Source organism: Malania oleifera, chromosome 1 (genome assembly GCF_029873635.1).
Source record: "Malania oleifera isolate guangnan ecotype guangnan chromosome 1, ASM2987363v1, whole genome shotgun sequence".
Lineage (NCBI taxonomy): Eukaryota > Viridiplantae > Streptophyta > Magnoliopsida > Santalales > Ximeniaceae > Malania > Malania oleifera.
This window is the reverse complement of record NC_080417.1, coordinates 150,077,967-150,103,910: the sequence shown is the minus strand read 5'-3', so window position 1 is coordinate 150,103,910 and position 25,944 is coordinate 150,077,967. Positions and strand designations below refer to the sequence as shown.

At 38.1% G+C, this 25,944-nt stretch overlaps 1 protein-coding gene across 4 annotated transcripts in view; it reads left to right on the top strand.

Annotated features, from left to right (window-relative positions):
* The window catches only part of LOC131164671 (phosphatidate cytidylyltransferase 1-like), a 35,846-nt gene extending 10,247 nt beyond the window's left edge, over positions 1–25,599 (top strand). For 2 of the 4 annotated variants that reach the window (XM_058122064.1, XM_058122072.1), the window contains exons 7-12: positions 8,939–8,986; positions 9,085–9,171; positions 19,510–19,638; positions 19,724–19,780; positions 24,936–25,019; positions 25,173–25,599. In XM_058122064.1, coding sequence (XP_057978047.1) covers positions 8,939–8,986; positions 9,085–9,171; positions 19,510–19,638; positions 19,724–19,780; positions 24,936–25,019; positions 25,173–25,181 — 414 coding nt within the window. In that variant the 3' untranslated portion in view covers positions 25,182–25,599. The remainder of the gene's footprint in view (positions 1–8,938; positions 8,987–9,084; positions 9,172–19,509; positions 19,639–19,723; positions 19,781–24,935; positions 25,020–25,172) is intronic. The other 2 variants (XM_058122047.1, XM_058122055.1) reach the window with 1 other exon arrangement.
* The last annotated feature ends 345 nt before the right edge of the window (positions 25,600–25,944 follow it).

Genomic DNA, 25,944 nt, shown 5'->3' with positions numbered 1-25,944 from the left:
CACTGCCACCCTTACTAAAACCACCATCCCTTGATCTGCCACCAGCTGGAGAATTATTGCTAGCAGCACATGCATTCCACACGCTGGTGACCTACGAGTGGAAATTTTCAATGTTTTCTTGCTTCCAAATTCGTGAGAAGTTGAGAACTGTCTCCAGCTGCAATAAATTGGGTTTTCCTTTGAGATCTTGATTCAGAATTGAATAAAATTCAAGTGCTAGTGCAAGTTACATTGTTTGGAGGATAATTTCAGTACTGGCACTGGATTCAGACATCATTTGCTGCATTTTGTCGGCTTTTATTTTGTGGAGACTTGAGAAGTTGGGAAGTTAGCTTAATCTTGGGTTGCCAACTCAAATTTCTGAATTTTGCAACCTACCTGCATTTAAATTGAGGTTTGGCTGCTGCTTTTTTGTTTTCATCAGTGAAAAAAAAAAAATATATATATATATATATATATTAGCAAGGAATCAAGGGGATGGCAACCCGTGGATAAATTTTTTTTGTTTTCCTTTGTGAAATGTTAATGTTGGTTTGAATAAATCCAACTTGGATTATTTGACATATATTTGAAGGATAAATTCAGCACTGTCACACTAAATTTGAGGTGGGGAGGGGTTCGCGGACTTGTTTTTAGAAAGACCCATGGCTTGGGAATGCTTCTTTTTCCGCATCTTTCCCTCATCTTTTTAGATTGAGCTCGGAGCAAAATAGAGTCGTTTTTTTCTTTGTTGGAAATTTGAGTAGTCCTTTGGTTTCTTGGAATCTCTACTTCAAGAGACCTCTTAAAAATAGGGAGATGGCGGAGTTGTCATCCTTTTTCTCCTTATTGAATTATAGTAACCTGTCCTTGGGGAGGGATGTTCTTTCATGGTCTTTGGATCAATTGGAGGTGTTTTCTTGCAAATCATTCTTTGAATTCTTGACCCGTTTCAGCTCTTCATTTCCTCCCTATCCTATTATTTGGAAGGCCAAAGCTCCCCCCCAAATTAAGGCTTTTACCTGGTTGGTTGTGCTTAATAAAATTAATACTAGTGACTTGTTGCAGATCATGAGACCTTTGAAGGCTCTCTCTCTCCAAGTGTTTGTGTGCTCTGTTATAGGAATTCCGAGACACTCATCTTCTTTTGCATTGCAAATTTTCTTGGAGGATTTGGAACAAGCTTTTTGGTATCATGGATGAGAGTTGGGTTTGTCCTCCTTCGGTTTGTTAATCACATTATTTGCAGGTCTTGGAAGAAGGAAGGATAGGGCAGTATTGTGGAAGTGTGGCATATTTGTAGTCTTATGGGGTTTATGGTTGGAGCGTAATGCATGAATCTTTTCTGGGAAAAAATTAAACTGGTTGTTGATGTGGGAAACGATTCAGTACGTAGCTTCTCTGTGGTGTGTTGGGTTTGGGTTAGGTGTGCTAGTTTTATAGTTTTACAAAGAGATTGGAGGAACTTGCTGGCTTGATGATTTTTTCTCTTTGTTGTTCTTAGTTCTTTTTTCCTGGGTTGTTCCTGATTTTTATCAGGAGCTGTCTTGTCCTTCCTCTTGTAAATTCTTTCCCTATTAATGAAATTCTTTTGCTATAAACAAAAAAAAAAGTCAGGTTTAGTTTTGAATCTTTTGGAATTTATGAAAAACCTCCATTATTGTTGATAAATTGGAGAACCAACAATCAGGAAACCATTTTGAATATTATGCATGATATATGAGTTTGAGAAATATAACATGGGCTTCTATGCTTTGTTTTGAGGAGATATTCTGTGTTTCAATCGTAATTTTTCCAAAAGAGAATTCATAGGATGGCCTGTTTTGTCTTGATATTTATTTTGAATACAATGACACACCCAAAACAAGAAGGGAGGATTCGCATCTTAGAAGCTTGTTGGTTATGCGGCCGAGTGGTGGTATAGAATACAATACCACCAAAGACGACAAGATAAAACTCAAACCTTCTTTTTTGAAAAAATGAAAAGTTTGTTGTTATCTGAATTCTGCCTCGACTATTATCATGAGATCATTTTCCATCTCAACAAAGAAAGAGTTTTTGTTTTGAGCAATATGATCTTCCAATCTCAAAATGGCCTATGAAGGATGAAACAAAAATTGTTGTTGTCATGGACAGATGGACTCCACATATGATCACAAAAAAGAGGAAATTGCAAATGAACTTGAATTCTCTAAACAACCTATCAAAGAAAAAATGGAAGTTTTTGTTATGGACTACAAGTCTATGCCTATGATCACAAGATTCACAACAATGAAGAATTTAAAAGTGACCCTGAATTCATGGTTGTTATGGATTATCAATGTGAAAATGAAAACGCTCCATTAATTACGTAGATGGTAGACAACACAATGCCATCCTTGAAGGGCAAGCAAAAGCAACACAACACGTTCAAGTTGTAGTTGTAGAAGAGTACGAGGAGTTGGCAACAAAATTTAATGTTAAAACTGGGAATTCAATTGGGCACAATGATTTTTTAAAGGATGAAATTGTTGAATATTGTGAGAAGCTTGTGACACATTGACTCCAAGACTTGAATCATGTGTGAAACTTCTCCTCCTATTGACTTCATCGGGATTGGGAACCTTGAGGAGAATTGCAATAATTGCTGTTCATGTTTGCATGTTGGTTGAAAATGGACAATGTGAAATTACAAGCTGAATGGCTCATCGATACATGTTGTGAATAAACTCGGTTTTTGCACAGCGGAAATTAAGCGCAGCAACCAATGAAGAACAAATATGGAACACACACGCAGTATATATGAAAGCAAGAACAACAATGCAAAGAATTACGTGGTTCGGCAATGCCTACATCCATGGGAGCAATCGGCAAAGTTTCACTATAAATGTCAAAGGACACAATACAATACTTCTTACAATGATCTTCTCTCTTTGATAATACACTCAGAATGATGTATATATAAACACTGCGGAGGTTTCCCTCCAAACACCCAACCAACTTAATGTTCACATTCAAATTTTGAAAATCAGCGCTAGGTTCCCGAGCCAAACTATCGACGGATTGGGCCAAACTGCCGACGATTTAAGACAGTATGCAAATTGTTTGAAATCTGCTGCCAAACCGTTGACGGTTTAGCCAAACGATCGACGGTTTCCCTGCTGCTCTTCAACACTTGTGATTTTCCACTATGTCTTCTTCCTTGTTTATGCATCCCATCTCTACTAAACCGTCGACGGTTTCCCTGCTGCTCCTCAGCACTTGTGATTTTCCACTATGTCTTCTTCCTTGTTTATGCATCCCATCTCTACTGTTTTGCACCTTGCAAAACTCAGGTCTATTTCTTTGAGTTTGATGGAGGATCACTTGCAAACTATTCTAGGCAACCATATTTTGTTTGAAGATTTAGAAATCAAGGATTTGTTTTTAAATTAGTAAATTTAGATATTTGAGAAGCTTAGTTACTTTGGAATTTGGGTTTTATTTGTGTATTTTAAATACTTTCAAGATATTGTGTAATTACGTATTTAGTTGGGGTTATTTTGTAAATAGGTGGTAGTAGTAGTGGCTATAAGTGTTTTGTAATTATGTAGTTGGGGTTATTTTTGTAATATGTGGTTTTAGTAATGGGTATAAGTGCTAGACGCGTAAGTTATTGTACTGTTTTCATTTGAAATCAGAATTGCTGCGGCTTTACTCTCTCTCTCTCTCTCTCTCCCCCCCCCCCCTTGCACATTCTCATTTTGCCGCCTCCTCTCTTTCTTCTTCCTCATGCATCTCTATTATGTTCTTCCTCTTTCTATTCTTCTGCCTCTTCTTCTTCTTCTTCCTCCCCTATATTTTTTATGTTCTTCCTTTGTTTGTCCTTCTCTCTTTGCTACTTCTTACTTAATCTCTCTTTATCTTTGAATTCTAATGCTTCTTCTAGATCACTTAGTCATAAAAGGGAGTATGACTTGCTTAGTTTGATGTTTCATAGTGCTAGAGCGAGAATAACATAGAAATATTTTTAGGAGAGGGTGAATATCTATTAATTATTGTAAAGCTCACCAACTATAGCAAACATGTTTAGCCTACTTGGCTCTCTCGCCAAACACACCTTGTCTATGGAGGTGTATGGAGGTGTGAATAATGAATTGTGTTGCGTTATGGTTTACCGTGCAACTCGTGTTTACATACATGCTTGTTTATTGCTTCCATTGACTATGTATTCGATGGTTGTGAATTTGAGATTTATTTGCAGAATTAGAGTTACTTAAGTTTAGTTTGCAATTACAAAGATGAAAAACGGAAAAGCTATAGCACTAGATACCCCATTTGAAGTTTGGAAATGCCTAGGTGATTATGGAATTATGTTGTTAACTAGTTTATTTAACACAATTATATAAGCTAAGAAAATGCTTGACAAATGGTGGAAAAACATTATAATATTTATATACAAAAATAAAGGAGATATTCAAAATTGTAATTGCTCTCGTGGAATCAAACTTGTGAGTCATACAACAAAATTATGAGAAAAAGAAATTGAAAATAGATTATGGTTGGAAACGAGGATCTTAGAAATTCAGATTTGGTTTTATGCCTGAGAGATCAATTATAGAAGCTATATACTTTTTTTAGAAGATTAATGAAAAAATGTAGGGGTAAAAATGATTAATAGAAGACTTAAACTTAGAATTGTCAAATGAGGTAAAAACTAAAAATATGAGATTTATTCACAAAATTAGAGTTAATGAAGTTAAGTTTGCACTAAAAAAGATGAAAAATGGGAAAGCTATGAGACTAGATGACATCCTAATTGAAGTTTGGAAATGCTTAGGTGATAACGGAATTATATAGTTTACTAATTTAATTAATACAATTGTAAAAACTAAGAAAATACCAGATGAATGGAGAAAAAGCACTTTGATACCTATATTCAAAAATAAAGGAGATATTCAAAATTGTAATAACTATCGTGGAATTAAACTTATGAGTCATATGATGAAACTATGGGAAAGGGTAGTTGAAAAAAGATTAAGGTTAGAAACGAAGGTATCAGAAAATCAATTTGGTTTTATGTCTGGGAGATCTACCACAAAAGCTATTTATCTTTTAAGAAGATTAATGGAAAAGTTTAGGGAAAAGAAGAGGGAATTGCATATGATATTTATTGACCTTGATAAAGCATATGATAGGATACCTAGGGAAGTCCTATGGTGGGTTTTAGAAAAAAAATAGTGTATGTGGTAGGTATACTGATGTCATTAAGGATATGTACGATGGAGTAATGACTAGTGTAAGGACTATAGATGGAGAAACTAGAGAATTTCCAATCACCATAGGTGTACATCAAGGATCTGCTTTGAGTCCTTATCTTTTTACTTTAGTGATGGACCAATTGACTAAGAGTATTCAAAAGGAGGTTCCATGATGTATGTTGTTTGTAGATGATATTGTATTAATTGACGAAACTAGGGATGGAGTAGAGGCTGAGTTAGAATTATGGAGAGAAGTTTTGGAATCTAGAGGCTTTAGGATAAGTAGAAATAAGACAGAATATATTAAATGTAATTTTAGTAATGATAGGAAGAATATTGGAGACAAAGTTAAACTTGATGATGAAAAAATAAATAGCATTTGTAGATTTTGATACCTTGGATCTATTATGCAAGCTGAAGGAGAAATTGAAGATGATGTAATGCATAGAGTTAAAGCAGGTTGGATAAAATGGAGAAGTGCTTTAAGTGTGCTCTGTGATCGTAGAATACCCTTAAAATTGAAAGGAAAGTTTTATAGGACAGCTATAAGACCAGCTATGCTATATGGATCAGAATGTTGGGGGACGAAGAAACATAATATTCAAAAGTAAAAGTTGTCAAGATGGGAATGCTTAGATGGATAAGTGGTATAACATTGAACGTATTCGTGGTAAGTTAGGTGTAGCTCCTATAGAAGATAAGATAAGGGAGGGACGACTCAGATGGTATGAACACTTGCAACGTAGGCCACGTAGTGCTCCTGCGAGGAAGAGTGACTTAGTTACTGTGGGGGGCAGTAGAAGGGGTAGGGATAGACCTAAAATAACTTGGGAGAAGATAGTGAGTAAAGATTTAATATCCTTGAATCTATCAAAAGAAATGGTCCATACAACAACAAAAAAACCAAGCCTTAGTCCCACTAAGTGGGGTCGGCAATATGAATCCTTTTCCACCAATTTATGCGATTATGGGACTAAGGCTTGGTTTTGTTGTTGTTGTAATGGAAAAGTTTAGGGGAAAGAAGAGGGATTTGAATGTGTTTTTTATTGACTTCAAAAAAGCCCATGATAGGGTAGCTAGAGAAGTTTTACGTTGGGTTTTAAATAAAAAGGGTGTATGTAGTAGGGATATTGGTGTCTCATTAAGGGTACATACGATGGTATAATGATTAGCGCTAGGACTACAAATGGAGAGTCTAGGAATTTCCATCACAATAGGTGTGCGGCAAGGGTTTGCTTTGAGCCCTCATCTTTTTTACATTATTGATGGATGAACTTACTAGGAGTATCCAAAATGAGGTCCCATAGTGTATGTTGTTTTCAAATGATATTGTCTTAATTGATAAAACTAGGGGCGGAGTAGGATCTATAAAAGCTTTAGAATCTAAAGGGGTGTTTGCGACATAAAAAATATTCCCATGGAATGACATTCCCAGGAATCTCGTTCCTAGGAATAGGATGTCTTCTGCATGAGAATATTTTTGTTTGGTTCACATTGTAAGACTTTTAGAAATGCACGAAGGATTCTCATGTCAATGTTTGGTTTAACATGGGAATCCTTGTAGGCATTTTAAGAAGATGACCATTATACCCTTACATGTGTGGAATGAATATATTTGAACAATTGTATTTTTCAATGTAAAGACCTACTAAGAATGTGTACTTAACTAAATCAATATCATAACATTTTCAACAACTATAAATTTAAAACATTTAACCAATTAATCGAAATAATTGAGGGCAGTGTAGTGTCTAAATATGAACTATAATATTAAATTTTTATAAAACAATAATAATATTACTTTTATTTAATAAATTAAAATTAAAATTAATATAAATATTAACACTTTTAATAGACATTTTAAATCTTTTCTAATAAAAAATTAGTTAAGATTTTTTATTAATATTTGTAATTTTAACATTTGTAATATTTCTAATAAAAAATTAACTTAAATTAATGTTAATTGATATTTTTAATTGTCATTTTAATATTTTATAATTAAATTTTATTTATTTACTAATTTAAAAGTGATTAAAATATATTTTAAATTTATAATTAATATCTTTAATTAACATTTTATGTATATTTTCTAATTAAAATATTTAATATTTATGCTAATTTAAAATTTTTACTAAATTTTATTTGTAATTTGTTATTTTAAATCTAATAATAGAGTTATTATATCATATTATAGGGGCATTGTTGTCCAAAAGCCAAAATAGTGAGGGCAATTTGCTCCAAAAGCAGGATTCGTATAGGAATAGAATCCTATGAAATTTATGCATGGGGGGATGTGGGAATTGGATGCCTATGTTTCACGTGAATCCTTACATTCTTAGGTATGTGAGTATGCCCGCCCCACATCAGATTCCCATGCTCAAACAAACATGGGAATGAGATGTCATTGGCATCACATTCCCGAGAATCTTGAAGATGCTGCGAAACAAATGCCCCCTAAAGGTTTTAGGATAAGTAGAAGTAAGACAAAATATATGAAATGTGATTTCAGTCATCATAGGAGGAATATTGGAGAAAATATTAAACTTGATGGTCAAGGAATAGGAATTAATAGCACTACTAGATTAGATACCTTGGATCTATTATGCAAATCGAAGAAGAAATTGAAGATGTTATGCCTAGAGTTAAAGAGGGTGGGTAAAATAGAGAAGTGTTTCAGGTTTGTTGTGTGATCATAGAATACTCTTAAAATTAAAAAGAAAGTTTTATAAGATGGTTATATGACCAACTGTGTTATCTGGATCAGAATGTTGGGCAACTAAAAAACAACATATCTAAAAAGTAATAGTTGTTGAAATGAGAATGCTAATGTGGATGAGTGGTATAATGTTAAAAGATAAATTAAGGAATGAACATATAAGTTAGGTATAGCACCTGTAGAAGATAAGATAAAGGAGGGGTGATTTAGATGGTTTGAGCGCTTGAAATGTTAGCCAAATAGTGCACTCATTAGGAGATGTGAGCTAGTTACTGTTAATGGTAGTAAAAGGGTAGGAGTAGACATAAAGTAGGGGTAGACATAAAATAACTTGGAATGAGATAGTAAGGATTTAATTCCCTTGTAGATCCTATATGAAGAAGAAATGTTGTCTTGAGGGAGTTACACTCCGTTGAATTTAAAATGTTTTCTTGTATTGAAGAGTGCTCAGTTGAGAATATGATAAATAGTGTTGAAGTATCCCATATGGTGTGAAGCTTGATATGCCAATTGCTTTGTGGTTTATAATTTTTTCAGACACAATGCTCCTTTGTTTATGCTTATGTATATGTATGGTCATTTCATAAACTTAGGCATAGATTTTAAATTAAGATTGACCAATGATTGGTAGCAAGCTTGGGTGAATAAGTATATTCAAGCACAGTTTTAGCTCAATTGGTATATTTATTAAAAATTTAACCAATGAGCTTGAGGACAGTAAAGCTCAAATTAACTGAACCATCTCAGACTCAATTGGTACTTTAATGAAAAGCTTGAACAAGTATATTCAAGCTGAACTCATCTTGAGTGCAATTTTAAATATTTAATGAACAAGTTTAAACATGGTAAAGCTGGCTGCAGCTCATTGGCAGCCCTACTGATAATGCTTTCTGTAAGCCTTTTTTCTTCGTATTTCTTGAAAATGCACCAATTCATTGAGTGAATATACATTAATTGTGGGGAAGTGATTTTTTCTTTTCCGTTTTCTTTTTGCATGATATTTTAACTTCTAACTTCTGTACAGCTTGCAGATATCCTGGGCCGTTTCCAGTGGCTGACATGCCCAAGGAAGGTAACTATCTTTTGAGTGCAATCAATGATATTTTTCAAAACATGCCACCACTATTTCCTTATATCAAACAAATTCTTGTTCTGGGAAAATATTTGCAGGATTTATCAACTGGTTGGCTTCATTGTGATCCTGGTCCACTTTTCAAGCCAGAGTATTACTCTTTGAGAGGATTGGCCCCTCAATGGGTGAGTGAGACATTCGATACTTTATGCAGTACCCTCTTTTTTTTTTTTCTCCTGGGTGCAATTCTTTCTCAGAGAACCATTAAAGGAAAATTGTAATTGAAGCTGTCATTCTGTCTATGATGAAATCATTCCTTTTAGTAAGTGCAATAAATCTATAGGCCCTCAATATGACCTTTAGGAGGCACTACTATCCTTATGAAGAAAGGGAGAAAAAACTTTTGGTGATGTTTGTCTTTGTTTCTGTTGATAAATGAAATTTCGTTCACAATTTTCAATAACATAGTCTCTCCTATTCATCTCATTTGTGGAGGTGAATTAAGTTTCATGTGCACTATAAGCTCCACAAGTGCAGTCAAGTTACAAAACTGAGGTGTATGTGCATCAAATGTTGGCTAATTGCTAAAATTTTTAATTCGACCATAACTTTAATCTAAATTTCAGCATATTTGAACCATTGTTATCTTGTTACACATGCATGTAACAGTTTCTGCTGGCTGGAAATTTTTAAAATTTTGTTTTTTGGATGTTTTATCATGCGCTGCTGCAGCTCGCTGTAGTTGAACTTCCATGATAAGAGTTAAGCTGGCTAAATTGAGAACCAAACAAGGCATTGTTATTTAGCAGCAGGTTTTTTGGGTTTATTGAGCTAGGATATGTTCAAATGGATCTAACTTGTTAATTGGTCTATGATCATGTCATGATTTTCAGGGGCTTTAATATCATGTTCAAACTCCTAGAAAGCTTGGACACCTGATGCTGTTTTATATTTTGAATAATTGGGTAAAATGGAAGGCCTAAACTCAAAGATAGGTCTCTCCCTTTATTTATAATATATGGCAAGTACAATTGGAATGACCATAATACCCTTACTAACTTGCACTTATTACAAACCAAACTCTAACAATAAATAATAATGCTAAATGACTAAATAACCATTAACACTCCCCCTCAAGCTAGAGCATATTTATATATATATATATATATATATATATATATATCATATGCTCCTAGCTTGTTACAAATGAATTTCACACAGCACCTCCCAAGGCTTTAGTGAACAAATCTGTAAGCTGAAACTTGGACTTCACATGAGTGGTTGTAATGAGCTTTTGTACAAGTTTCTTTCGAATAAAATGACAATCAACTTCAATGTACTTTGTCCGCTCATGGAAGACAGGGTTGGAGGCAATATGAATAGCATCTCGATTATCACACGTAAACTCCACAAGCTGAGAATGTGGAAAACCTAGTTCTTTCAACATGTTCTTCAGCCAAACAAGTTCACATGTAGTGTGCGCCATAGCCCTATATTTTGACTTAGCACTCGACCTGGTCATTACAATTTGTTTCTTACTTAAAAGACACCAAATTACCACTGACAAAGATATATATATTTGGTTGTGTATCTTCGGTTGGAAGGCGACCCGACCCAATCTCCATCTGCATATCCCTAGATATGAGTGTGACATTGATCCTGATATAAAAGATCTCTCCTTGGTGCACCTTTGAGATATCTCAAAATGCGAATTACTGCATCCTAGTGACTTATTCTCAGGGAATGGAGAAATTGACTCGCAACACTTGTTGCGAAGGATATATTTGGTCGGGTGACTGTGAGATAATTCAACTTTCCAACAAGTCTCCTATACCGATCTGGGTTAGGCAAAAAATCATCCATATTTGACAATAACTTACTATTGGGATCCATGGGTGTATCAACAAGTTTGGATCCCAACTGCCCCATCTCATCTAAAAGACCAAGAACATACTTTCTTTGTGACAATACAGTTCCCGTACGAGATTTTGATACTTCTATACCCAAGAAGTACTTCAATGGTCCCAAGTCCTTGGTATGAAACTTACTCTGTGGGAAAAACTTTAGGTCTTGGATACCTTGATCATCATCATCAGTGATCACAGTGTCATCCACATACACAATAAGCAAAATCTTGCCAGATGGAGTATGATGATAAAAATTAGAGTGATCTACTGCACACTGATGGAAGGCAAAACTCAAGTACTACAACACTAAATTGGCCAAACCATGCCCTTGGAGATTCTTTGAATCCATACAATGATTTCTTAAGTCGACATACTTAGCCTGACTCCCCTTGAGCAACAAACCCAGGTGGTTGCTCCATATATACCTCCTCATAAAGATCACCATGTAGAAAAGCATTCTTCACATCTAATTGATGTAGAGGCCTATGACAAGTGGTGGCTAAAGAAATGAACAAACGTACTGAGGCAAGTTTAGCGACCAAAGAGAATGCGTCTGAATAATCCAAACCATACGCCTGAGTATACCCCTTAGCAAGGAGGTGGGCCTTCAAATGAGTCATAGAACCATCAGGATTGACTTTCACAGTGTACACCTAGCGATAACCAACCATAGACTTTTCAGGAGGAAGAGGTACCAAATCCCAAGTATCATTATCATGTAGCGCACACATCTCGTCAATCATTGTTGTCCTCCACCTAGAATGGGATAGGGCTTCATAAATAGATTTTGAAAGAGCAATGGATGACTAAGTACTAACAAAACAGTAATAAGAGGGTGACAAGAAATCATAACAAACAAAATTAGAGATTGGATGTTGAGTACAAGTGCGTTTACCTTTTTGAATAGCTACAGGAGGATCAACATCATGGGAAATAAGATCATCCGACGAGGGAACTAGAGACATAGTAGTAGAAGTTGAAGAAGGGACTTCCCCTTTGAGTCGCCGTGTGTATACCTGCAAATTGGGATGATCCGAGCGACAAGAAGGACCCAAACTGGATGAAGATGTACGAGGATTGGGCATAGATACTAGGTTTGGATCTAGAAGGCAAGGCAGAGGAAGAGATTCATTAAGGTCAACAAAACTCAAGGAATTAGAGTTAGACTCAAAGAAGGTGACATCAACAGAGACAAAAAATCAATGTAAAGTTGGACTAATAATATCGATATCCTTTTTGAGTATAGGAATAGCCCAAAAAGATACATTTGATAGTACGAGGATCCAACTTGTCCATTCCTGGAGTTAACTGAATGACAAAGGACACACAACCGAATATACGAGGAGGAAGGGAGAACAAAGGAGCCTTAGGGAAGAAAACTGAATATGGGATTTTGCCGCGAAGGACAGAGGATGACATTTTATTGATGAGGGAGCAAGCTGTGAGCACAACAACACTCCAAAAAACTTTGGGGACATCCATTTGATGCAATAGGGCATGCGTGACTTCAAGAATATGTCTGTTTTTCTGCTCTGCAACCCCATTTAGTTGTGGAGTGTGAGCCCAAAAGGACTGATGGATCATACCACGGCTAGTTATATAAGTACCGAATTGGGTACTAAAGTACTCCTTAGCATTATCACTAAGAACTATCCTAACTGGCATATCAAATTGAGTCTTTATTTGGGAACAGAAGGCAAAAAAGATATCATACAACTCGGAATGATCTTTCATTAAATATAACCCAGTCATCCTAAAGTAGTCATCAACAAATGTAACAAAGTACTGAAACCCCAACTTTGATGTGACATGATTGGGATGTCAAATATCGGAATGGACTAGCATGAAAGTACTAACCACTCGTTTGTCGACCTAGGAAGCAAAGGGAACATGATGATGCTTGCCCAATTGACAAGATTCACAATCAAGATTAGACGCAAAACTCAATGTAGGAACCAGCTGTTTCAACTTGGTTAAGGAAGGATGACCAAGGCGACAATGGATTTGAAGTGGTGTAGCTGCGACTGTGCAGGCAATGGGTGGACAAGGCGACTCAAAGTAGTAAAGTCCACGAGCCTCACGTGTTGGTGCCAATTGTCTTTCTTGTCTTTAGATCCTGAATAACAACAGAATCATGAATGTGATAGAACAATTTAGTGACTTTGTAAGCTTACTAATTGACATGTGATTGAAAGGAGATTCGAGAATGTATAAAGCAAAAGAAAGCACGATTTACTATTTTTTACTTCCTATACCCTTAACAGCAATAGTGGACCCATCAGCAAGGGTAAGTTGAGATAGATTTTTAGGATACTGGAGATTAGAAAAGAAGTTGGTTGCACTTCTTATATGATCAGTGGCAGCAGAATCGATAACCCAAGTGCTAGTAGGAAGGATAACAGATGACGTACTGACTGTAGGATTACCTTTCTAGGCAAAAGACGCAATGTGAGAAGATGTTTGTTGAGACGACTGATACTGTAGAAACCTTGAATACTCCTCCTTTGGTATAGTCATAGTATGTGGTTCACTTGAACAAGTGATTAACAAAGGAACCATACTTTTGGTATTTGCAAACTCCATCCCAACATTCACAAACTCAGATCAATGACCATAAGATTAATTGTTGGAACAATTGGAACAACCACGAACAAGGTGACCAACCATGAACAAGTCACAAATAAATCAGTACAAGACTGTCACAGCGCCAATAAACTCAAACACAGCCCCAAGAAAGCAACTCACAGCATTGAAACAATTTGAGAAGTGAACCACTGAAACTACCATGGAGAAATCACCAACTAACTTATATAACACTGCCATAGCCTCACAAAAAACAGCTTATGAGCACTGTTACTGCTCCAAGAAAGTCACCAATGAATGTTACTAATACCGAACAACAACTGATGAATTACCACGAGTGCATGGTTAAACAAAGATTGGATCTTTGAGCAAAACACATGTCCAGCTGCTTGATATTTTGATATATGGAAGGAATTAGATCATTGAATAAAAAAACACAGCAAATCCCACTGTTTCAGACCCACTAAACTCAATAACCATTGATAAACTGCTTCACGAAGCATCAAACAACCATTCCTTGGGTGCCGCACTTGAGCAATTAAAAAAAGTTGAGATCTTTGTGCAAAAAACATCATGAAAAACCCCAAAAACATGTTAATAGAGAGATTGGATCACTGCTGGATTATTTCAGGTCAAAACCATGCCTGAAAGTGGCTTCACGTGTCGGCGCATGTCACGGTCCGCCTTTTTCACACCGTTGTGAAGGGCCGTGCGGCGCTAGCTAAAGCACTCTTGCTTAACTAGCCAGCCTTTTGTTTACCAACATTTATCCACGAGGCACTTTCATTAACATTTAATCAGATAGCAGCGGAAATAATAATCAATTCATGAAAGCCGTGGCAACCAAGCAGTAAATATTGAAGCAAACGTAATTCATTAACAAATCCTCCGTTGACATGTTGTACTTAGCGAGGGAGGCAAGTAGGCTAAGCACGTTGACAATTGCTAGTGAGTTTTACAATGATTGATGAACACTCACCCTCCCCTAAAGAGCTTTCTAGGCCATTCTCACTCTAGCACTAGGAAACATCAAAGTGACCGAGGAGTCATACTGCCTTATTTGGCTTACAATGAAATAAATACTAGAAAATAACCCTACACTAGTATTTACATGATGGAAACCCATCCCAAACACACGAGATAAGCGGTCATAGGCAAGCATAATGCCCTGAACAAGCTTAGCCCGTGACATTCTCCCCCACTTATGCGGTCGACGTCCTTGTAGACTTTTGGCGATAGGTACACTTCAACTTTGTCCACGAATGGCTTCCAATCTTCCGCAGAAATCCAGCTGATTTCTTTATCATCAAGGCACTTCCACTTCACTAGGAACTTCTGCCGCTTCTTCCTTGAGGATAGGAACTTTCAGTCTGCAAGGATCTCTTCAACATCATGTCTGTCAGGTTGCACTGTCTTCAACTCTGCGCTGTTTGACTGACTTCTGCTCAGGTCGTTGATGTTGGCGTTGAATGGCTCGAGGCAATTGACATGAAATTGCGGTTTTCTCTACAGATCTGCCCACTTCTTCATCTGCTTAGAAGCTTTCTCCAGATAGGCTTGGGTAAACTCTACATTCTGTCCTCCTTCACTGGTGAAGATGTACGCCCTGGGACTCTTTCGTCTGTACGGCTCGCCCACTGTGTGAGGTAACAGTGGCAGCTAGTCTGTAACAAGCTCAATAGGGCTCTTGTTGGTAGTTGAGCGCCTTTGGGCGTTGCCACAGAATGGAGCCACATCAAGTAGTTGCACGCCATTCTTCTGGTTGTCGTTGACAAAATGGCACAAGTACTCATCTAGCAGCTCTCTGAATCTCTTCATTTGTTCGTCTGTCTGTCGATGATAACTCGAAGAGATGTCAAGGTGTGACCTGAATATCCTGAAAAACTCTATCAAGAAGTTGTCAGTGAACATTAAATCTTGGTCACAAAGAATAACTTGGGGAAAACCCCAAAGTTTCACAATAGTCACAAGGAACAATTGTGTCGTCCCCTTTGCCGAACAGTACTTTGGTGCGGCCATGAAAGTACCATACTTCTTCCGCTCCCCCTTGTCTTGTTGGCAAGTGAGACAAGTTTTGGTATAATCAACCACATCATCCCGCGTGTGCGGCCAATAATACCTCCCCAGTAGTCCTGTCATTGGAGTCATTCTCCGCGAATACCCCTTAACGAACTTCCTGTAGAAACTAGTAAGGCCAAGAAAGGAACGCAACTCCTTCACTGTCGTGGGGATCTTCCGTTCTTGAATCATCCTTACCTTCTCTATACCCCTCCGGATACGATCTTGTTCAACGACTTGACCAAGGAATTTGTTGCTTCGCCGAGCGAAAGAGAAATTCTCCTTCTTCAAATTCAGACTGTTTCCCTTCAGCCTGTCGAACACCTTCCGTAGATGCTCTTCATGTTTCCTCTGAAACGACACCGATGCTCCCAACGGTGTTTTGGAAGGGCGAACACATCCCGCTTCCACTTCATCAAGTTGCTTCCCCAACTCTACTATCTCTCTAGGCGCAATCCAACATGGCCTTTTAGCAGGTGGTTTCACTCCTGATAACAACTCGATCTCTTGCTCCACAGTCCGTCGTGAAGGCAAATTTTGAGGCAGCTTATCCGGCAACACCTCCTTATCCTCATCCAACACCGCTTGGATGGTCGTAGGCTCCAGCTCTTGGCCTACTTCTTTGTCTACCACCACCGTGGCTAGACGTGTCTGCTCACCCTGACCCAATCCTTCATTGAGTTGTATGGCTGAAAGGGACTTCCCTTCGTCTCCTTTCGTTGCAACGACTTGTACCATGCACGAGTGATCTCCCATCAGACACAGGGAACCAGCCGAAGGCATCAGCACTGCCCTCGTCCCCATTAGGAACTCCATTCCTAGAATGACTGGATAGTCATCCAATGGTACCGCTGTGAAATTCGCATGACCTTCCCACTGTCCAAGCTTTATAACCACTTGCTTGGCTACTCCCAGAGTAGGCTGGGCTACAGAGTTAACTGCTTTCACGCGTCCTGTATCCTTCTCTAAGGATAAGTTGAGTCTTCCTGCTTCCAACTGCGAAACAAAATTATGAGTAGCTCCCGTATCCACCATAGCGCGAGTACTCTTCCCATTTATCCTCAAGTCCACAAACATTAACCCTTTTGCTTGTGTAACTTTCGGTGTTTTCGCCTGCTTTTTCAATGCGTTCACCAACCGCACCGAACCCACCCTCGGGGCATCATCCTCTTCCCCATCATCTTCCACTGCCTGCTCTGCAATAGAAGCCTGTAAGGCATTAAGTGATGCTTTGTGAGGGCACTCAAAAACTCTATGAGGACCTCGACACAAGAAACACTCAATTCTACTTTTCCCCTTTCCATTGGGTGTGTTGAACCCTTGAGACGACGAAGCTTCCTGTGAGGTTGATGATTTAGAGTCGGCTCCCCCACTCTTGGGTTTGCCATTCTTGAAAGACTTTCCACCGTTTCCCTCTTCGCCAAACCGTTTGGACGAAGCGGTCTCATCACCAGCGTAGTCTGTCAAGCGCTCTGCAGCCGCTTGTGCAGTTGACAAGTCTTGAACCCTTTGCCTATGAAGTTCAGTTCTTGCCCACGGTTTCATCCCCTCTAGAAAATAGAACAACTTGTCCTTCTCCGACATATCCTGAATATCCAACATTAAAGCAGAAAATTGTTTCACATATTCACTGATTGACCCCGTATGCTTGAGATCTCTCTGTTTTCTCCTTGCATTATACTCAACATTCTCAGGAAAGAATTGGGCCTTGAGCTCTCTCCTCAAGTCTGCCCAACTATCAATCACACAGTTTCCATTTTCAATTTCTCTGTACTTGGTACGCCACCACAGTTTGGCATCACCAACGAAGTACATGGTCGCAGTATCCACCTTTGCCTGTTCTGAGGCCATCCTCACAACGCGAAAGTACTGCTCCACATCAAACAAGAAGTTCTCTAACTCCTTGGCATCTCGGGCACCCCCATACGTCCTGGGTTCTGGCACCTTGGTCTTGCTAACTCCCGGAGTGTTGGAGTTCCCCATAGCAAGAACCATCACATTTACCTTTGCATCCAGATCTGCCATCCGGGCTTGCAAAGTTTCCACAGTGTGGCGAAAGTCCTCTGACATGTCGCCTATCAAACCTGCTTGATGTTTTTGTGATCCCCTCACTTCATCAACAAGTTCTCTCATCTGGGCCACCTCCGCGGCCATAGTGTTGGTTGACTCTTCAACTTGTGCTTCCAGCACGCTGATCCTCTCAGCATTGTTTGGTGCCATGGTCACTTACCAAAGCTTTCCAAACCCAACAACGAAGGTAATCGAATTCACGTAGCAACTCAACCTGGGGCTCTCACCAAGTGTCACTGACTTGGCTCTGATACCAAATGTCACGGTCCGCCTTTTTCACACCGTTGTGAAGGGCCGTGCGGCGCTAGCTAAAGCACTCTTGCTTAACTAGCCAGCCTTTTGTTTACCAACATTCATCCACGAGGCACTTTCATTAACATTTAATCAGATAGCAGCGGAAATAATAATCAATTCATGAAAGCCGTGGCAACCAAGCAGTAAATATTGAAGCAAACGTAATTCATTAACAAATCCTCCGTTGACATGTTGTACTTAGCGAGGGAGGCAAGTAGGCTAAGCACGTTGACAATTGCTAGTGAGTTTTACAATGATTGATGAACACTTACCCTCCCCTAAAGAGCTTTCTAGGCCATTCTCATTCTAGCACTAGGAAACATCAAAGTGACCGAGGAGTCATACTGCCTTATTTGGCTTACAATGAAATAAATACTAGAAAATAACCCTACACTAGTATTTACATGATGGAAACCCATCCCAAACACACGAGATAAGCGGTCATAGGCAAGCATAATGCCCTGAACAAGCTTAGCCCGTGACACATGGGGTCGGCCCTGGCAGCCTTTGTCTGGCATGTGAGGGTGCGTGGGACACTGCTTGGAGGTGGGATTTCAGTGGGGGCAGATCGGCAGTGTCTGTGGGTGACTATGGTGTTGGTTTTGACAAATCTATAGTGGATTTGATGTTCTTGATCTGGCAGTGTTGCTCAGAAAATTCCAGCGACTGGTCTGAATTTATGCTGCTGCTGGCCATTTTCTGGGGTTATAGTATCGCTGAAAAATCTTCTATGATGATAGACATGCAGCGGATTTTAGGTTTCGGGCTTCGGTTTGATGGTGGTGGTAACACTTAGGGTTTTAGCTTTCAGAATCATGCTCTGACACCTTGTTGAATAATTGGGTAAAATGGAAGACCAAAACTCAGTGATAGGTCTCGCCCTATTTATAATATATGTCAAGTACAAACTTAATGACCATAATACCCTTACTAACTTACACTTATTACAAATCAAATTCTTACAATTAATAATAATGCTAAACGACTAAATAATCATTAACAATATATTCTTATGTGTTGATAGTAATATAATTCTCCCAAGAGTTCATATCCTGGCAAAATATTGCTGAGTACTGATTTCGATTGGCTTGAACAATAATAATGTGGGGACATCATCATTGACAAATAACTGTTAGTAATAATTTTGGCAGTATGTCATTGAACTTATGATGATGTATCCATTCACTTCTCCAAGAATAAAATAATTTGACTAAATGTGCATGAAGAAATTTCATAATGTCACGACTAGGTGTTTTTTTTTTCCCTCTTCTAGGTAGCGAGTGCATTGTCTTGGTGTAAATAATGTGTGATTCATGAAGAATGATGCACTTGGATAAATACTTGAGATTACGATTTATAATTTCATATATTAGATCTTTTGAGGGCCAGCCTTGACCCAATGGTAAGGTAAGGTTGTTGCAGTCAAAACCTAAAGGTCTCAGGTTCAAGTCAAGGAAATAGTCTCTCTAAAGGCGGAGGTAAGGCTGTGTTCATCAAACCCTCCCTAGACCCCACTATGTCGGTAGAGCTTTGTGAACTGAGTGTTGCACTCTTTTTGTCTCATAATTTTTTTAGTTGTCATAATAATTTTTTATTAGTAATATGTTGCAGTTTCCTTGGAAAGATATATCAGTTTTGCCGGTGCAGTGGCATGCTTTATGCCTGGGTTTATTTGCATCGATTATTGCACCTTTTGGAGGTTATTTTGCTAGCGGTTTCAAGAGAGCTTTTAAAATTAAGGTGTTTCCTTAATTCATTATTTGGTTGCTTATAAGTTACACGTCTGTAAGTAATTGATTCTATTCCCTTCCTCCTCTTATCACAGGATTTTGGGGATAGTATTCCTGGACATGGTGGAATTACCGACAGAATGGATTGCCAGGTAAGCTGATGACATTGGATATGCTTTCAAGATTTATTCATGAGAATCCATTTTCTGCATTGAATAGATATGCTGGAATATGTATATCTATAATTAATAAGTTAGTTTATGCCTGTCACCTCGTGTCTTCCTTCTTTTTGCCTTGTTGCATGCAGTTTTTCTTTTCCTTTTATCTTTCTCCTTTTGCTACAAAGGGTTAAAATTAGGCCTCTGCTTGTCGTGATGGTTGCGTTTGTTTTGGGGGCCAAGGTTTATTTATCTCTTTATTTCTCCAGTGCTTGGATTGCCATGTATATAGGATAGGCTAATCATTCAGAAGGCCAAAATGCCCTTAATGAGAAGAATACCATGGCAACAAAAAGAATTAAAAAAGAAAAGGAAAAAACAAAGGGTTGTCCAGTCCTTTTGGTTTGTGAGATTGCTTAGCCACTGGCCTTCCTTCTTGGCCAGTCCGATCCCACACCTGTGTTGGTGCTTAGCTAGCCTAGCCTAGCCCAGGTACCAAAACAAATGCACCCTGTTGTGATAATTATTTCGTCTGAGCCTTGAAGGGTATTATCCCTTCTCCCTCTCTGCTGCATGCATGCATGCCCACATACAGAAAAGACTTTATAGCTAAACCAGTCGTCGAAGAAAACTAGCTAAGGAACAATCAAAAGCCAAAGGCAGCAGAGAAAAACTAGACAACTATAAAATGATAGCTAAGTTTGAAAAGTCCAAATAGCACAGACTAGCCATGGAGCTTGGATATGGTTTCCCAATCAGAGATCCGTGGATCACAGACAGCATCTCTCCATGGCCTTTCACCTTTGAAAGTGTCCTTCCTTTTCAATGCCCAGGCATACATTCAATCCATTATTTTCAATCTTTTACCTATGGAGCAGTACACTGAACACCAACCCAATCTCGAAAAAAAAAGTAGAGGTTTTTGAAATGTCTTGCAGATGATTGAGCAGCCTTTCCTGGCTAGAAAGTTAGCCTTACCATTTTCTAAATAGGGCATCAAGAGAAGAAGCTTCTGACCTGTGATTACATGTCATTAATCTCTTCCATTTATTGCCAGGATAAAAAATGTTATTGAGCACCATGTTGGTCCATGAAACTTTTGGCTATCAAATTATCAAGCCCACTTGAATTCAGCTTGAATGTTTTGATCAAATATAAGATAACTTGAAGACAACAAATATGCCATTGTAATATTTGAAAATGCTATCTATGTGGAAAAGGGTTTTTTTTGGGGGGGGGGGGGGGGGGGGGGGGGTTGTTTGGATTTATGAAGTTGAAAAGGTTGAAAGAAACACTGAAGCTGTGGAATAGGGAGGTGTTTGGAGATATTAGGTTTAAAAATTCTATTATTCTAGGAGATTTGCAAGGGTTAGACAGAAAGGAAGAAGGCTAAAAGGGTTTCTTTGAAGAACAAATTGGAAGAGCTGATCTTTAAGGAAATGAGAAGCTGGAGACAGAAGACGAAGTTTAAATGGGTTAGAGTTGGCGGTTGCAATTCTAAATTTTTTCATAGGATAGCCAATGGAAAAATGAGAAAGAATTTGATAAGGGAGATGGAGGTGGATTAGGGGGGGGGGGGGGTTTATTCTCTTGGATCCAAGTAGAATTGCCTCTAAGATAATGTTTTTTATTATAATTTGTATACTGAGGAGGATGAGAGTAGACTGATGGTGGAAGGATTAGAGGGGGATCTTTGCCTATTGATAGGATAACCTGGTTAGAGAGACCTTTTGAGGAAGAGGAAGTCGGGGCTACAATTTTTGGGATGGAGAGGGACAAGGCTTCTAGGCCAGATGGTTTTAATTTAGCTTTTTATCAAGATTGTTGGGCAGAGGTGAAGAATGACCTGATGAAGGTTTTCAATGAATTCTATTTTAATGGGGTTTTAAGTAAGAGTGTTAATTCTACTTTTATCAATTTGGTGCCAAAGAGAAGTGAATCTATCAAGATTTTTTATTGCAGGCCTATTGGCCTAGTTTCTAGTGTTTATAAAATAATCACTGAAGTGCTAGCTAATAGGTTAAGTATGGTGCTTGATAAGACTATTTCTAAGGCCCAAAGTGCTTTTGGGTGGGGAAGACAGACAGTGGATGCAGTCCTGATTGCGAATGAAACAATTGAGGATATTGGGAGGAGGAGAAGAAGGGGCTTGTTTTTAAGTTGGATTTGAAAAAGCTTATGATAGAGTGAGCTAGAACTTCACGGATAAGATTTTTGTAAGGGTTTGGAGAGAGATGGTGTAAATGGATGCAAGGTTGTATGTCTAATGTGAATTTTGCCGTAATAGTGAATGGCCTAAATCTTGGTTTAGGGTCATGAGGAGGATTAGACAAGGGGATCCTCTTTCTTTGTTTTTGTTTGTGTTATTGGTTGATGTTTTGAGTAGGATGGTTGATAGGGTGGTGGATAGAGGTCTAGTGAAAGGTCTAGGAGTGGGTAGGGAGGAGATCATGGTGTCACACCTTTAGTTTGTGGATGATACTATCTTTTTCCTGGAGGATCATAAGCCTTCTTTCCTAAATATATTGGGGCTTCTTCAAATTTTTGGAAGGGTCTCGGGGATGAAGATTAATATGGGAAAGATTGGTATTGTGACTATTAATGTGCCTGTAGGGAGTGCTAGGGAATTAACCTTGGAAGTTGGATATGCTGAGTTGGGGTAGCTGTTGTCCTATCTAGGGGTTCCTTTGGGCGGGTCATGCTAATTCTGCAATTTTTTGGGCTTAGGTGGTGGAGACAAGTGTTTAGATGGGTGAAAGGGAGCCCTTTTTTCTTTGGAAGGGAGGATTACTCTAAATCATGCTTGTCTTTCTAGTATTCCATTGTATTTTCTTTCTATTTTTATAATTCCAATGGTGTCGCTAGTAAGATTGAGAAAATTATGAGAAATTTTCTTTGGTCCAGAGTAGGGGATTTTAGGAATCATTTGGCGCGTTAGGAGGTGGTTTGTAGCACTAAAAGGGAGGGTGATTTGGGTCTTGGAAATTTGGTGTCTAAAAACATGACTCTTTTGGCTAAATGGCTTTGGCAGTTCCTCCTAGAGGTTTCTTCCTTGTGGCATAAAGTTATCAAAAGTAAATTTGGACTTGAGGGGAATGGGTCGGATACTAATTTGGGTTCTAGATGTTCTTTGGAAAGCCCGTGGAAAGCTATTTCCCAGATTTACCCTCTCTTTATTCCCCATACCAAATTTCTTTTGGGTAAGGGCTGGAATATCTGTTTTTGGAAAGCCTTTGGATGGGGAATGTCGTTTTGTCAACCTCTTCTCCTTGCCTATTTCGCTTGAGCTCAAGGCAAAATGATCCCATTTCATCTTTTAGTGTAGTTCCGGGCGGTTCTTTACCTTCTTCGTATTTTCACTTTAGGAGAGCCTTGAATGATATGGAAACTATTGTGTTATCTTCTTTGTTGGTTATGTTGTGCAATTGTAGGGTTTCTTCCGAAGATGATAGTCGATAGCGGTTGTTGGATTATTTGGGTGTTTTTTCTTGTAAATCTTTCTGTGAATTCTTGGTTGGTACCAAAGATATTTGGAAGGTCAAAATCCCCCCTAAAGTCAAAGCGTTTCTTTGGTTGGTTGCGCTTTATAGGATAAATACTAATGACTTGCTGCATATGAGGAGGCCTTTAAAGGCTCTCTCTCCTTATATATATATATATGCTTTGTTTTGATTGTTTAGAATCTGTTTCACATATTTTCTTGCATTGCGATTTTGCATGGAGGTTTGGAACAAGCTATTCAATTATTTTGGTGAAAGCGAGGTTTGTCCTAGGACAGTGGAGGAGTTCTTGGCAATACATTTTGTGGGGTTTGGTAGGAAGAAGAAAGAAAATGCATTATGGAATTGTGCTTTATTTGCAGTGTTCTGGGGCTTGTGGTAGCAGTGTAACTTGCTTATATCTTCAGGAAGAAGTTGCCATATTAGTTGGTGTGGTAAAAGGTTCTTTTTATTGCTTCTTTATGGTGTGGGTAATGGAAATTTCAAGGGGATGTGTTTCAAATGTTTAGTGTGATTGGCAGTCTCTTCTCAGGGCGTGCTGATTTTCTTTTGCTGTCTTTTACATTGTGCGTGTGGGGTTTTTTTTTTTTTTAGGTGATTTCCAGATTTCATTGAGGAGATGTCATCTCTCCTGATTGTACATTCTTTCTCTTATCTAATGAATTTCTTTTTCTATAAAAAAAAAAAAAAAACCCTTAATTTTACCCTTTGGAGCCTTTCAAATTGGAGGTGGTTTTTCCCTAGTAATAAATGGTATTGAGAAACTGCAGGGCCTGTTCACTGTGGAAAACAATTTATTTTTATTTTCAGTTCTTCAGAGAACTAAAAAAATGCCACTTTGTTTCCAACAAATGTTGCTTCGATCCCATCTGGATATTACCCATGTAACATGTGGCATTTAACATAACATCTCCAGTGTTTGCTTGGGTTGTTTTATGTTCCTTACTGATATTTGATTGCTATTTGGAAGTCCATGCCAGTAGGCTTATATGAATTGATTTGTTTGAATATTTGGTTGCCATAAGCAAATGGAATATGTTTAAAAATTTTAGTACGATTATGCTATTATTATATCCCTTGAATTATGTTACACTGGTCAGATGAAACCCTGCTCAGTATATTGTCATAAACTAAGCAGAATGGCTTTAGTATCTGTAAGTGACTAATAGAATGTTAAAGAGGAGTGAATTGGTGTTGCAAATTAAGCATCTCCTTCTTTTATTATAATGCTTTTTTTTTTGTCTTGGTTTTATTTATTTTTATTTTTATTTTTTTTTATGCTGCATATTAATTATTTGCATAATTTGGCTTTTAAATTGTTGCTGTGGTACAACATCCGTAACAGATTTGTATAAACTCAACTTGAGGTTACTGTCATTCTAAAATCTTGGATTTTCTTAATGGATCTGTTTCACTATTTCTTGATCCAAGACCGAGTTTATCCTCAGTAATTAAACTGATCTGATTCAATATTTGTTGTCCCAACACTTTTCTCACTCTTGAACGCATTTCTCAGATTTACTTTCCCTTATGTGAGGCTATGCAAGTCATGTATATACTCACATTTACGTCTCATCACTAATTAATCAGAATGCTAATGTGATTAATTTGTGTAGGGTTGTAACTAAAAGGTTTTGCATTTTCTGCAGATGGTGATGGCTGTTTTTGCCTACATCTATCACCAGTCCTTCATTGTTCCTCAGAGCCATCCCGTTGAGATGATTTTGGAGCAGGTAAGCTTGTGGATAGACAGGACATTCTTTTATTTTGTTTTGTTTCATTTTTTTTTTTCCAAAAGTGAAGTAGAATGAACGATTTGACTATTGTGTGGTTTTAAACAATCGAATGCTACCAGATATATACTATTTGGAATATGATGTGGGTAGTTATTGTGATGGTGCAGATTTTAAGAAACCTTAGTTTCGAGGAGCAGCAAGCTCTGTACATGAAGCTTCGGCAGATATTCCATGAGAGGCAGTTTGGACTATCTTGAAGCTGCACGCCATATGTGTAACATAATCCAGCATGCTTTGCTGTGGGGTGTGTTTTTGGGGGTGTCATTCTCCATTTGAGATATTAGAGTCTGTATATGGTGCTTTGCTTAATTATTCATCATCTGGGGTTTGGTTCTTTGGGGGAGACAAGTTGTGCTGTGTTTTTTTTTCCTCAACATGACCTAGCTGAAATGTCTTGTTTGCAGTGCCTTCACATTTCCACTATTCTTGTATTTGCGGATTGGAGTTGGTCATGTAATCCTATTGGAGCAAAATAGTTCTTGTAAATTTGATAAGCAATGAAGGCAATTTAGCAAAATTAAAGTAGTAAACCAAGAATCAAATTGGAGGCTTGGCTGGAATATCAGATTTGAAGTAAATGTCCGAGAATTGCTGTAGGAATCCGTTGGAAAAACTAAGAAATGTGTTTTGAGAGGGAGCATGCAAGCTCTATGCTTTGGCTAAATTTATGATGTTTTTGAAACATATTCCAAGCACTAAAGGTAGACATCTTTCAATTCATGGTGGGGAAAAAAAAAAAAAACATAATGATGGTTACTGTATTTTGAATCATATGGTGGATGACATAATTTATTCTCAAAGGTGACACTCGGCAACTGGAAGTATTACATTAGTAGGATCATTTGGCGGAGGCATATCAGTT